Source organism: Diceros bicornis, chromosome 25, assembly GCF_020826845.1.
Source record: "Diceros bicornis minor isolate mBicDic1 chromosome 25, mDicBic1.mat.cur, whole genome shotgun sequence".
Lineage (NCBI taxonomy): Eukaryota > Metazoa > Chordata > Mammalia > Perissodactyla > Rhinocerotidae > Diceros > Diceros bicornis.
This window is the reverse complement of record NC_080764.1, coordinates 26,958,999-26,972,027: the sequence shown is the minus strand read 5'-3', so window position 1 is coordinate 26,972,027 and position 13,029 is coordinate 26,958,999. Positions and strand designations below refer to the sequence as shown.

Below are 13,029 nucleotides of genomic sequence, written 5' to 3'. Positions count from 1 at the left end.
TCTTCCCAGAGAAGAGTGCCAGTCAAGAAGTGCCAGAAGAGTTAGCAGTCAAGAGTGTGCCTCATGATCTAATTGAGCCTTTAATTAGAACAGGAGTCAGCAATCTAAGTCTATTGGGCCAGATTTGTCCCCACTCCGTGCCTATTTTTATATGGCTGGTGAGCAAAGAATGATTTTTACGTTTTTAAATGGTTCAGGAAAATATCAAAAGAATGATATTTTGTGACACATGAAAATTATAAGAAGTTCAGTATTTCCATGAATAAAGTTTTATTGGAACATAACCACACTCATTGGCTTATGTATCGTCTGTGCCTGCTTTCACACTACAGCAGCAGTGTTGATTAGTTGTGGGAGAGACCATATGGCCTGCAAAGCCTGAAATATTTACTCTCTGGCCTTTTACAGAAAAGTTTGGGGCCGGCCCCGTGGCTTAGCGGTTGAGTGTGCGCGCTTCGCTGCTGGCTGCCCGGGTTCAGATCCCGGGCGCGCACCAACGCACCGTTTCTCAGGCCATGCTGAGGCCACGTCCCACATACAGCAACTAGAAGGATATGCAGCTATGACATACAACTATCTACTGGGGCTTTGGGGGAAAAAATAAATAAATAAATAAAATTATTAAAAAAAAAAAAAGTTTGATGACCCTTCCATTAGAGTAACTCCACTTTGATCCATCGTATTTATTTTTCTTCCCTATTGGAGATAATGTGAAGAAAGGGTTCTAGTGCCTTAAAGACAAGTTTTTTTTGTTTTGTTTTGTTCTTTAACTATGTAAACTTTTCAAAAGGTCAGCCCAAACAAACTAGCATTCTTGTTCTTTTGCCACTCTTGGAGCAGAGCAGGATGGCGTTAACAGTTCAGTTGGAAAATATGAGGCAATTGATCAGAGGGAGAAGGTCAAATACCGTATGATTTCACTCATTAAGTAGTAGGTAATAACAACAAACACATAGAGACAGAGATTGGATTGGTGGTTACCAGAGGGGAAGTGGGGAGGGAGGAATGCGAAAGGGATAATTTGGCACATGTGTGTGGTGATGGATTGTAATTAGTATTTGGGTGGTGAACATGATGTAATCTATGCAGAAATAGAAGTATAATGATGTACACCTGATTTACACAATGTTATAAACCAATGTTACTGCAATAAACAAAAAATTAAAAAAAAACAAGGCAATTGAGTAATTCAAGGCAATATGTGAAGATACGTTATGGGTGATATAAAGATTAACTGTGCCATTAGAGATTTTAAGTCTAGTAGAAAGATAAGAAACATAATTCCTACTTATATTATAATTTTTTGTATATTTTTCTCAAAAGAGATTAAACATAGCTTAAAAGGAAGGCATTTGACTCATCTTCCTGTTCTCTCAAATTGATAGCCAGCAAATTGCTACCAGTCCAGCAAATTCTCACTCTTACTCATTTTTCCAAACTGAAAGATATATTCCCTAAAAGTGATGACTAATTTAGCTGCCGCTCCTCTGTTTCCATAGCAACCAATACATTCCTGTAATTATTAATTTGCATGGTGTCTCTGCACTACACTATAAGTAAGATTCATTGGTGTCTTCCTCTCTAGACACAGGAGGGACTGTTTGTTAGGTAGTATAGTATAATATTTCAGAGTGTTGGCTTTGGAGTCAGACCTGTCCTGCTTTCTCTAGTCCTGCTTTCTAAACATTCTGAGTGAATGTTTCCTCATCTATGAAATGAGAATAACAACAGTAATGATGATGATGATGATACCTTTTAGAGTTTGTTGTGAACCTTAGCTGAGATGATGCATGTAATATGCTTAGTTATGCTTTTGCCACATAGTACTATGTCAGCTGTGTTGCTGTTTGTTGTTTGGGTGGTTGTTTTTATTGTATGTCTAACACCTAACATAAGGTCTTTTTTAAGTATTAAATATTTTGTTGAATGGAATCAAGGGTTATTTTTAAACGTGTCACCAACTTTGTGCTTGAGAGAAGACTAAACATTAAAATTAAAGCTTGCTATTTATCCAGAAAGAGTTGTCTCAATAGATTTTAATCCAATAGTGATGATGCTATTTCTGTTTGATGGGGTTGGGGTGATTTTTTTTGGTCTGTTCCAAAATCTGTGCTCTTTCCACGTATATATCAAGTTGAAGTATAAGAGAGTGCTTACTATGTGCCAGGGACTGTTTTAAGTGCTTTATATTTATGTAGTCCTTGTAAGAACCCTCTGAACTAGGTGTTATTATTATTCCTATTTTTAGATGAAACAGCTGAAGCATAGAAGAATTATAAATTGCCATAGGTTACCCAGCTAGTAAGAGGCAGAGTTGGGATTTGAACTTGTAGTCTGGCTCAAGAGTTTGTATTCTTAACCATGGTGTTCTAATGCTTTTGTTACTACACTGTCTCTCATTTGCCATATGCTTGTATGTAAGCTTATCTTAGGTAACTTTCTTGGAGTTTTAAGTTTGTTTACAGTGCTGGGCATATGGATAGATAATACATATTTGAGCTTGAATGAGTTAATATGATGGTATGATAAAATTATAATTAATACGGTACAATCATTGCTTAATTCTTCTTAGGTTCAAGTAATACAGTAACTGTTTTTCACTCTTAGGCACTATCTATAGCCAGGATTGGCTATTTTGAGGCAATCTATTCTAATACTACAAAAATGTGGGCAAAGAAATTGCTTAACAAATCTATTTATATTCCTGAATTCATTTTTTTCTTGCTGGTACACAAAAAAAATCTGTGTGTTTTATTTAGAGTTTTTCCTTTTTTGGGTCCTTCTCTTGAATTGTTTGTTGATTTTTTTTTTTCCCCTGAGGAAGATTCACCCTGAACTAACATCTGTGCCAATCTTACTCTATTTTTTGTATGTGGGTCGCCGCCGCAGCATGGCTGATGAGTGGTGTATGTCCACGTCTGGGATCTGAACCCACAAATGTGGGCCACCCAAGCAGAGCGCGCCAAACTTAACCATTGCACCATGGGGCTGGCCCTCTGTTTGTTGATTTTTTTAATGTTAAATGACATTATAGTTAAGTGACAGATAATTCAGTTCTTTATAGAAGAAGTCTTAAAGAATTTGGACATACTGGTCATGATAGTGAAGTTTGGTATTGAATTTGGCCTCTATAACTTTTGAAATAGTAATGATCTTGAAATCTGCTTTATTTTATATGTCTCTTTCAGAATTCTCCACTTTACCAGTACTTACAGGATCTGGGACACACAGACTTTGAAATATGTTCTTCTCTGTCACCAAAACCAGAAAAATGCACAGGGACAGAGGGACAGCAAAAGTCGCCCACAAGAGCCCTGCCGAAAGTAAGAAAGCATGCTCATTCTCTCTGACTTAATCTTTTGTTCTTTACCTTACTGATTATTTAAACTGCCTTTACCCTTACCCTTGCAAAAACCAAAACCAAGATATCTTGTAAGCACCCTCATGTCCTCCCCCACGCTAAGACATTATTTTTTATTTTATCCGTAGTACAAAACTTGTCTGTTGAGACAAATATGAATCCTTGCTGTTTTGTACTATCTCATGGGTAATTTCTGTAATGAATGGAAGTGAATGTGGTTGAGGGTTAAAATATATTATTTATTTAAATATTGAACTTATCTGGAGGGAACTAGAAAAATATACTGAAACCTTAATGAGAACCCAACTATTAGGTCTCCTATATTAACTGGAATTTTTTTTCTTTAAATATTTTTTTAAGAGAGCACAAATTATAAGAAAGCAAATTGATAAGCTATTTCATAAGCAGTTCCAAGGATATATGATAGAGTGGGTATATTTACCTCAATTTCTGATGCCCTTTATATCTGCAGTATTATATTGTTTTATACAGTAAATATCTTATAGTTGATATACAGCACTGAGGCTTATATACTAGAAGAATCTCCGTTAATTGTGTTTTATAAAATGCATTTACTAGGTTCATTTATGTTCCATCGGCCATATTTACTAAAATAAGACAATATTCCAGTACATTTCAGTTTTAACAAAAGGAATTCTAACTTAATAGGAAAGAATATAACCAGGTTACCTCATTTCTTGAGCATTCTAGTTTAATCAATGTTTTATTACAAGACTCAATTACTTTCAGGAGGAGGCTTTTAAAGTTTTCTATTAGTCATTTACTCTGTGGTAACAGAGAGGGAACAATCTTTTCTCTCATTCTTAGAAAAACACCTAAAATGTGAGGTAACCAAGTTGGGCCCATTGCAACAGCAGAGTACACACAGAGAAATGTTTTTTTCACTAACACCTGCAAGGTGGAAGTTAGCAGAGTTAGAGCTCACAATGGTCAGAAACAGTTTTGCTAGTCCTCTGTAGAACTTAAACTCTTTCAAATATGAATGTTCTTGGGAAGAGTTTTGAAAGCAAAACCTAAAGATATATCTAATAGGTTATTTATAGATTAAAACTTGAATTTGAGATTACTTGGCAACAAAAGACAAGGAAGGAGCCAAGGGATAGTCTTGGGGCAGGAGATAGGCATTGATCTCTTTGTGTGTGTGTGTGTGTGTGTGTGTGTGTGCAAACTTAGATTTTGTAGGTATTTAATCCTTTTCATTTATGACAGGTATTTTTAAATATAGAAATGTTGTTATTAACTTATAAATAAATAAAATGAGAATTTAAAATTTCATCCCTCAGAAATTGAGGAATAGTAAAAAGCATAGCCAGAGGATATTTTTCAAAATTACCATGTCTAGAAAGCTTGTTTAGTTTTCATATTACACGTTTCAACTGTATGAGCTATATTTTTTAAGTGGAGGTTTTCTAAATCTGGGGCAGCTAAATTTTAGAAAGATTTGTTGTACTGTTTAGTTCCTTCTCAGGATATATTTTTAGAATTGCCTCCCCAAATTCTATTCAAGCAGTGAAGTACAAATTTATTTTCTTTGGAAAGCAAATATTTTGTAAAATATGAGTTCATGATTAAACAGTCATTAGCATTAATCACCCTTTTTTATCTTTTATTTTTTAATATGATTAAGTACTTATTGAGTAGTCTGTACTGATATTCTCACCATGAGTATTCATTCTCTATTTTTCTAGTTTCTTTTCCTGTGATAATTCTTAAACATTCCTTTCATAAAGTTTTAGCATCAGGCCTCTTCTCTGCTGAGAATCTCATCTACTTTCTTGCCCTCATTGGCCACTTATGTCCATTCTCCATCTTTGCTGACTCTGAATTTCATTTCCACCTGCTTGTGCCCCAGGAAACTCAGGTTCAACATATGGAAAACAGCTTCTTTCCTCAGCACCCCCAAAACAAACAAAATGTCCTTTCTGTATTCGCAGATTACCACGCTCTCAGCTATCTTACTGTTTTCCATCACTCCCACATTGATTTGGTCACTAAGTGTTGTATCAAGTCAGTTTCTGTGTCTCTAAAATCTAACTCTTATTCATTACCATTTTTGCTACCCTAGTTCAGGCCTTTATCATTATTTAGCTGGACTGTTAACTATCCTCCTAATCATGCTTCCTGGCTACAATTATTCCCTACCAGTACAGCCTGTGCACTGTTGCCAGTTATTTTTCTAAAATGCTGATTTTCATTGTTTCACTTCCTTGCATAAAAACCTGTGGTAGCTCCTCACAGCCTATAAGATAAAGTCTAAACTATTATGGCATGTAAGACCAAAGTCTTTAAAACTCATCTCAGTGTACTTTTTTAGCTTCATTACTATTCCCTTCTTCCCTTAGGTCTTAGCTGTCCCAAACTATGCCACTATCCCTATGGCATGTGCTTTGATGGCACTCTACTTTACTCATCCTTTTCCCTTGCCTGGAGTGTTCTTCCCTTCTTTGTTGTTAAATTCTTACTCATCTGTTAGGGCTTAGCTCCAGTCTTAGAGCTTGGCCTCCTCTTTTCCCACACTTTTCCAGACTTCACATTGTTTTATAATTATTTGTACCATCTCTTCTATACTAAGTTCTTGAAAATAGCAGTTACATGTATTCATCTTTGTTTCCATGACCCTTCTTTAGTACCTGGGGTATAGTAATCACTCAAAGAATGTAAACTCCATTTACTGGCATGCTCAAGAAATGGGCTATTAAGGTAAATTAAATTTTTGGTTGATTCAATAATGTAACTTTTATTTCACTATGAGGCAGTTTTCCTAAAATTGATTAAAATATCTGTCTGCCTTAGTATTGTGGAATGAAATGTTCATAATATTTGAGAACTTGGAGAATGGTATGGTTTTCATTTTGTTGAAGTCCATCATCATGTTGCAATAGATAGCGTACCCAAGATAAATCAGCTGCCATCAGGATGACTTCTGACTGCTCTTTAAAAATCAGGTTTCTAGGTCTCCTTCCAAACTTACTGAATCTGAACCTTTAGTTTGGAAGCCCAGGAATATGTTTCTAACTAAAATCACCATATGATTCTGATGTGCAAGTAAATTTGGGAACTAATAAGGAAGAAGGCTGAGACATACTGACAAAGCATAGAACCTGGATGATTTTTTTCTCTTTTTCTGATAAAATTTCTGATTAATTAGAAGTAAGTTGGGGCTGGCCCGGTGGCGCAGCGGTTAAGTTCACGCGTTCAGCTTCAGCAGCCCAGGGTTCGCTGGTTCAGATCCTGGATGTGGACCTACACACTGTTCATCAAGCCATGCTGAGGCAGGGTCCCATATAGAAGAGCTACAACTCTACAACTATGATACACAACTATGCACTGGGGGTTTTGGGGAGGAAAGAAAAAGAAGAGGAAGATTGGCAACAGATGTTAGCTCAGGGCCAATCTTCCTCAAAAAAGGAAAAAAAAAGTGAGTTATTGAAGTTTTTCTGCTGTTTGGGTGTGGTATAATAATGCTATACAATGTTATTTATTTTCCTTCAGCAAGGCATCCTGTTAAAAGTGGCTGAAACCATCAAAAGTTGGATTTTTTCTCAGTGCAATAAGAATGATGACTTACTTCACAAGTTGGTAAGTGTTTGCTTTGTTTCTTTTTGTTAATCTTCAGGGCTTCAGTTTATTAGTGAGAGAATCAATGAATCAGAATTTGTTTTGCTACTGATTTGGGCAGGGATTGATTTTGATTAGAAATTCTAAGTAGTTCTCTGAAAGGAGACTGTTCGCTTCATGGAAATGATCAAGTTTGTTTGTATCACCTAAAAAAAAAAAAGAGAAATTCTTCGAAAACTGGGCATCTTTGAGTTTGGACTCATTAGTATTATTCCATAGTTCTTATAAGAGGTCATTACCCACTTAGAATAGCATGTTCTGGTAGTTATTGCAACCTTATTTATTAGATCGCTCATTTCCTGCTGCCATCTTCCTCCTTTGACAGGTATTCCTCTCAGTAGGGAAGGGAATATATATATCTATTAGTGGACTCAAATCAGAAGTGGTTCCTCTCTAATTTATTTATCATCAATCTACCATTCTCTGACAACTTCATATGTGAAATTTAGTCTCCCAGGACTGATAAATCACAGAATTTCCCAAAGACTTGGCATAATCAGCATTGAGAGTCTTTGTGATTCCTGTGAGGCTTGCCTTTTTTTTCCCTGCTCTCTGCTGTAGTATATCTGTTGCTTGATCTCTGACCTCCAAGAGGGAGTACTTCAACTTTTTACATACTAACAATACAAAATCCAGGTAGTGTAGCTAAAAAAAATGAAGTTATGTAGTTCTCATGGCTCTTAGAAGGAATAATCAAGTTACAAGTAAGCAGGTTTCAGGATCCTCTGCTGGCCTCTGACCTTAAGATGATAATTATCATTCTTATAAATTATCATTTGTAAAGAGATGTTTACAAAGTGCTTTCACATTTTGATTTGGTAATTTAAACACTGTAAGGTTCAGTGCATTTTACCAGTTGGAAAGCCTCAGGTTCATACAGTTCAATTTGGTTTAAGAATATTTTTTTAGTGAATTGTTCAAGAATGTTCAGCTAGAAAGTAATAGAGTCAGAATTTGAACTCAGGTCCTCTGGTTTCAAAGCCCAAGCTCTTTCCATTATAAAATGCTACCTCTGTAGCTTGAGTATTATGTTTTGACTGACTAAAATTACTTTTTTAGCAACCCAAATGGGCAAGTTCTCTGTGCAGGGTTTCGTCTTTGTAGGTGTGTTGAGAAGGTCAATGAAGTGTCTTGTCATCTGCGTAGACTATCATCTCTATCCAGGTGGAGCCATCCTCATTCTTCAGTGATACTAGGACTGTGGTAAGGTATATGGCTCCATATACATTTTTCTGTGGTTTAATCATAGTCTGCATAGTCCTGATCTTTTCATTCTTGGTTCTTTGTCACTGGCCACATGTTTCAAGTCATGTTTGACTATAAAATGCCAGCTTCTATATGCATCCATTTTGTGCCTATATTATGGAGAATTGTAGGAAGTACATACCTAAGAATTAGTTTATTAGTAATGGAATGAGGAATTGCCCAGATGGCTTCTGGCACTCGATTGTGACATATTTAAAATTTTGTTAGCTATACGGATATTGAACCAGTCCTCCTTTCCTTTTATAAAATATACTGGCAATTGCTGCATGATATCGGAACATTTTACCATTGTTCATTTTTGTTAAGGTAGTACTTTTCTTCTTAAAGATTGAAAAAGAATTCCTTTATAGCAACTATGATGGTAGTGGTATTGGCACTTTTTAAGTGTTTTTAGCCTATAAAGTGCTTTCACACATGTTATCTCATTTGATCCTCATCAGCTTTATGAAATAGCACTATATATTAAAAAGTGTATAAGATTGTTGACACATGAATAAGTTCCCTTCTTCATCCCTAGGGGCAAAAATAGAAATCTCTTTATTCTTTAGCTGTGCTTCTCATTCTCTTTCATTCCATCCAGGCAGAAATATTCCTGAGTTACCTTCTCATGCCATTTGTCTATTTAGATCCTAAAAAGATCCCCATGATCCATCAAATCAAGTCTAATTCATCACTTTGGCATGAAAGATTCTGCATAATTTGGTCCTAATCTACCTTTCCAGCCTTATCTACCAATATTTTCATCAGCCAACTCAGTCTTCCTTTTACTTTATTCCATACCTATTCTGTATGTCTATGTTTGTACTATTGTTCTGTGCTGGAATTCTCACCATTTTTCTTTCTATTATTGGAATCTTTTCAGAAAGCAGTCCCAGCTCTTCCTCAAGGCCTTTCCCAGAAACTTCAGCCTATTGGACCACTTATTTTCTGCAACAACCTAGTAATAATTGTCTATGCTGTGTTCTACAAGTTTTTCTATTATATTATGTGTACTTTATTATAGTTTAATTATTTCACGTGTACTAACAGCTAACACTTACATAGGGCTTACTGTACGCCAGACGCGCTCCTTAGTAGTTTACAAATATTGACTTATGTAATCCTCACAGCAACCCTATGAAGTGGGTACAATTATTATTCTCATTTTGCAGATGAAGAAACTAGAACAGAAAGGTTATTAACCTGCTTAAGTTGTGGAACCAGAATATAAAGCTAGATACTAAATCTTAGCACTCAAACTTGTTGAAGGTGAGCCAAATTCACATAGTACACCTCCCCAGAGCACAGAGCACCCAACTATAGAGATAAGACCTACTAATATTAAAGTCGATCAGAATTAGTACCTTTTAAATTTCTTCATTTTTTTGAGACTTGGACCTAAGTCCTAATAGGGCTGTTGTGACATGTTTCTTAATTTAGCAGGTGTCTATTCTCCCAGTAGGTTGATTGCTGTATTGCAACACAGTTTCCGTATTTTCTGCGGTTCTTATTTTTATAATTAAAGAGTAACGTATAATTTTATAACTTATCCTTAAGAAAAAACTTAATTCATTAATTTAATCTCATTCAGTTTTACAGCTAAATTATCAGAATATTCAAGTTCTTCCTTTGTGGAGGTGATTTAATCACTAAGATAATGCTGCTTTAGGTATTCGGAATGTCTTGGTCCCTCTCAAGTTCATTTGTATGTATAGATGATTGTAGGTTGTCTGTATGTCACACTCGTGAAACATATATTCCCAAAGCTATTAATACTGCCTCGAAGCACATTGGTTTTGGGGAGGCATTATCCCAGTTTTGTAACAAATCTGATGTGAAAGAAAGGTGTTCAAGAAAGTGAGTACCTGATTAAGCGGCATGTCTACAAGAGGGTCTGTGAAGAGGGAGCGCTCCCATTCCACGTTAATAGCTCTGCCCCTCTCTGTCAGCCTTAGCCTTCATTTAGTTAGGCTTCTTTAAACTTGCCCATACATGGGTACATAGAGGTCTTATCAAAGTTATGATTTAAAGGTTTTGTAGCAAAAGTTTGATTTTTAATACTTGTATTTGAATATGGCCATATCTGATTGGGGAATCCAAACCAAATTGTAAGGCTAATATGTGAAGATTTATTTCAAAGATGACTTGAAAAGCTACCATGCTTCACCTCCTGCCCTCCTTACTTTTTTTTTTTACTCACTCCCACCAAACAGTATAAAGTAAGTTGTGCTGTTCTCTCTTTATGAAAGTGGGGGTGGGACGTCAAATTAAGTGGTTCCTAATGTTAGAATCAGGATTGTAAGAAGAGAGAGGAGGCAATAGTTTAAATGAAACATAAAAGTACTGCAGAGGAACATGCAGGGTGTGTCAGTAGATGGTGAAAAAGCCACACCAGGCTAAGAGGAAGATCAACATTCCATTGATTGGATGTTCTTTTTTTGATAATTGAAAATAAATAAATGTATCCAGATAGGCCTAATATTAAAAATATTCTTCTCCTTCTCTAAAAGTGATGTAACCCATGATTAAGAGGATATGCACTCATAGTTTGGTAAATGGATCACTGCATTCCTACTTAAGTCCCCATTATGATCAGCTAGGGCTGGACTCTGGTGTGGGAATGATTAACTAAGAAGAGCAAACCTATTGCCTTCAAACCCTAGACCTAACTGATTTTACTTTAACTGCTAAAGGCTTTGTCCATTAAGTTCTCTTTAGGGGCCGGCCAGGTGGCATAGCGGTTAAGTTCGCGCATTCCGCTTCGGTGGCCCAGGGTTCACCGGTTTGGATCCTGGGTGCAGACCTACTCACCGCTCATCAAGCCATGCTGAAGTGGCGTCCCATTTAAAAGAGCTACAACTCTACGACTATGATACAAAACTATGTACTGGGGGTTTGGGGAGAAAAAAGAGGAAGATAGGCAACAGATGTTAGTGCACGGTCAATCTTCCTCAAAAAAAAAAGTTCTCTTTATGTTTATCAGACAATAGGATCACTCTATTCCTAAATTTAATACAAAATAAAACCTTAAATTTTCTGATAGAGCAGACTGTTTACAGGGAAGCAGAATCGACTCCCAACGACTTAGGATTTGAAATCAGAATTCTGGAAAGTTACTTAATCTGTTTGGGCTTCAGTTTTCTCTCTATGGAATGGAGATGAGGATGATAATGTACATCACAGAGTTCCTGTGAGAATGAGCCTCTCTGCTCTGACTTTGCTACCTCATCTCTCACCTCTCCACCGTGTACACTCTGCACAAAACTAGTAACAGTGACTTGCAGTTTCCCAAACTAGAGAGGCTTTTCTTCTGTCTCATCTTGCTCTTCCAGTTCTTTCATCTGGTCAGTTCTTGTTCGTCCTTTAAGACTCAGCTCAGGCGTCACCTGTTTTGCTTTCTCTGACCTAGTTTTAAGTTTTGGTCCCTCTATGCCATTTTCATAATACTCTAGGTATACCTTGTTGCACTTCTTTGCACATTATATTGTAACTGTTTGCTTTTCAGTCCTCTTCCTTAAATTATGAACTCTTTAAGAATAGAGACTTGGGGCCGGCCCCGTGGCTTAGCGGTTAGGTGCGTGCGCTCCGCTACCGGTGGCCTGGGTTCGGATCTGGGCGCGCACCGATGCACCACTTCTCCGGCCATGCTGAGGCCGCGTCCCACATACAGCAACTAGAAGGATGTGCAACTATGACATACAACTATCTACTGGGGCTTTGGGGAAAAAAAAGGAGGAGGATTGGCAATAGATGTTAGCTCAGAGCCGGTCTTCCTCAGCAAAAAGAGGAGGATTAGCATGGATGTTAGCTCAGGGCTGATCTTCCTCACACACACAAAAAAAAGAGCGAGAGAATAGAGACTTGTATGTCTTATTCATATTTTTGTGTCCTCGGTGTCAAAATGGTACCTGGTATGTATCAGATATTCCTTGATAAATGGATAGAAGGAAAAGAGGGAGGAATAAATGAGTTGGTATATGTGAAAGCATTTTGTAAACTATAGTGCTATGCACATGTTAGTGTGGTTTTGCATTACATTCCTTAATGATGTTCATGATTTTTAATATCTGAATGTCCATTTTTAGAAGGCATTGATCCTGCTGATGTAAGTCTTAGATATTTGTTATATTGTTACAGTATCAGAGACAACATCTATTACAGGATTATATTTTACGTGTTGTGCTTTAGCTATTTAATTAATTAGCCTTAACTAGACAGGTTTATTAATCTAATTACTTCACATCTCTTTATTAAAAATTTATATTTCACATCTGGTGGCTCAATAATGGTTACCTCAATCTTTATTGTTTCGCATTAACAGTGAAAGTAAAACCCCACACATCATACCGAAGATAGATGGGACTGTTGTTTCTTCTTCTTAGAATATGTACTGAAAATGAACACCTCTAAATTTTATTAGCACAGTAGGAGCTTTGCATTTAATACAAAATTAAGTATGTATTAATACCTCTCTTCTGGTCTTTTAATGGCAAGGATATTGGATTCCGACTCGACTCACTACATACCATCCTGCAACAGGAAGTCCTGTTACAAGAGGATGTGGAGTTGATTGAGCTACTTGATCCCAGTATCCTGTCTGCAGGGCAACCACAACAACAGGAAAATGGACACCTTCCAACACTTTGCTCCCTGGCAACCCCTAATATTTGGTACTGTCCAGAAAACATCTATCCTTTGCTTACATATAGAGTATTAGCAGAGGAAGTCTGTCATTGTGCTCTCCATTGTAAAGGCATTATAAACAATCTATACCTTTTAGCATT

At 36.6% G+C, this 13,029-nt stretch overlaps 1 protein-coding gene across 7 annotated transcripts in view; it reads left to right on the top strand.

Moving 5' to 3' along the window:
- The window catches only part of VEZT (vezatin, adherens junctions transmembrane protein), a 65,092-nt gene that overhangs the window by 21,766 nt on the left and 30,297 nt on the right, over nt 1-13,029 (top strand). For 3 of the 7 annotated variants that reach the window (XM_058568626.1, XM_058568627.1, XM_058568622.1), the window contains 4 exons: nt 3,189-3,323; nt 6,875-6,961; nt 8,147-8,203; nt 12,740-12,915. In XM_058568626.1, coding sequence (XP_058424609.1) covers nt 3,189-3,323; nt 6,875-6,961; nt 8,147-8,203; nt 12,740-12,915 — 455 coding nt within the window. Of the gene's footprint in view, nt 1-3,188; nt 3,324-6,874; nt 6,962-8,146; nt 8,204-12,739; nt 12,916-13,029 lie in introns of those variants that run through there. The other 4 variants (XM_058568625.1, XM_058568623.1, XM_058568629.1 and 1 more) reach the window with 3 other exon arrangements.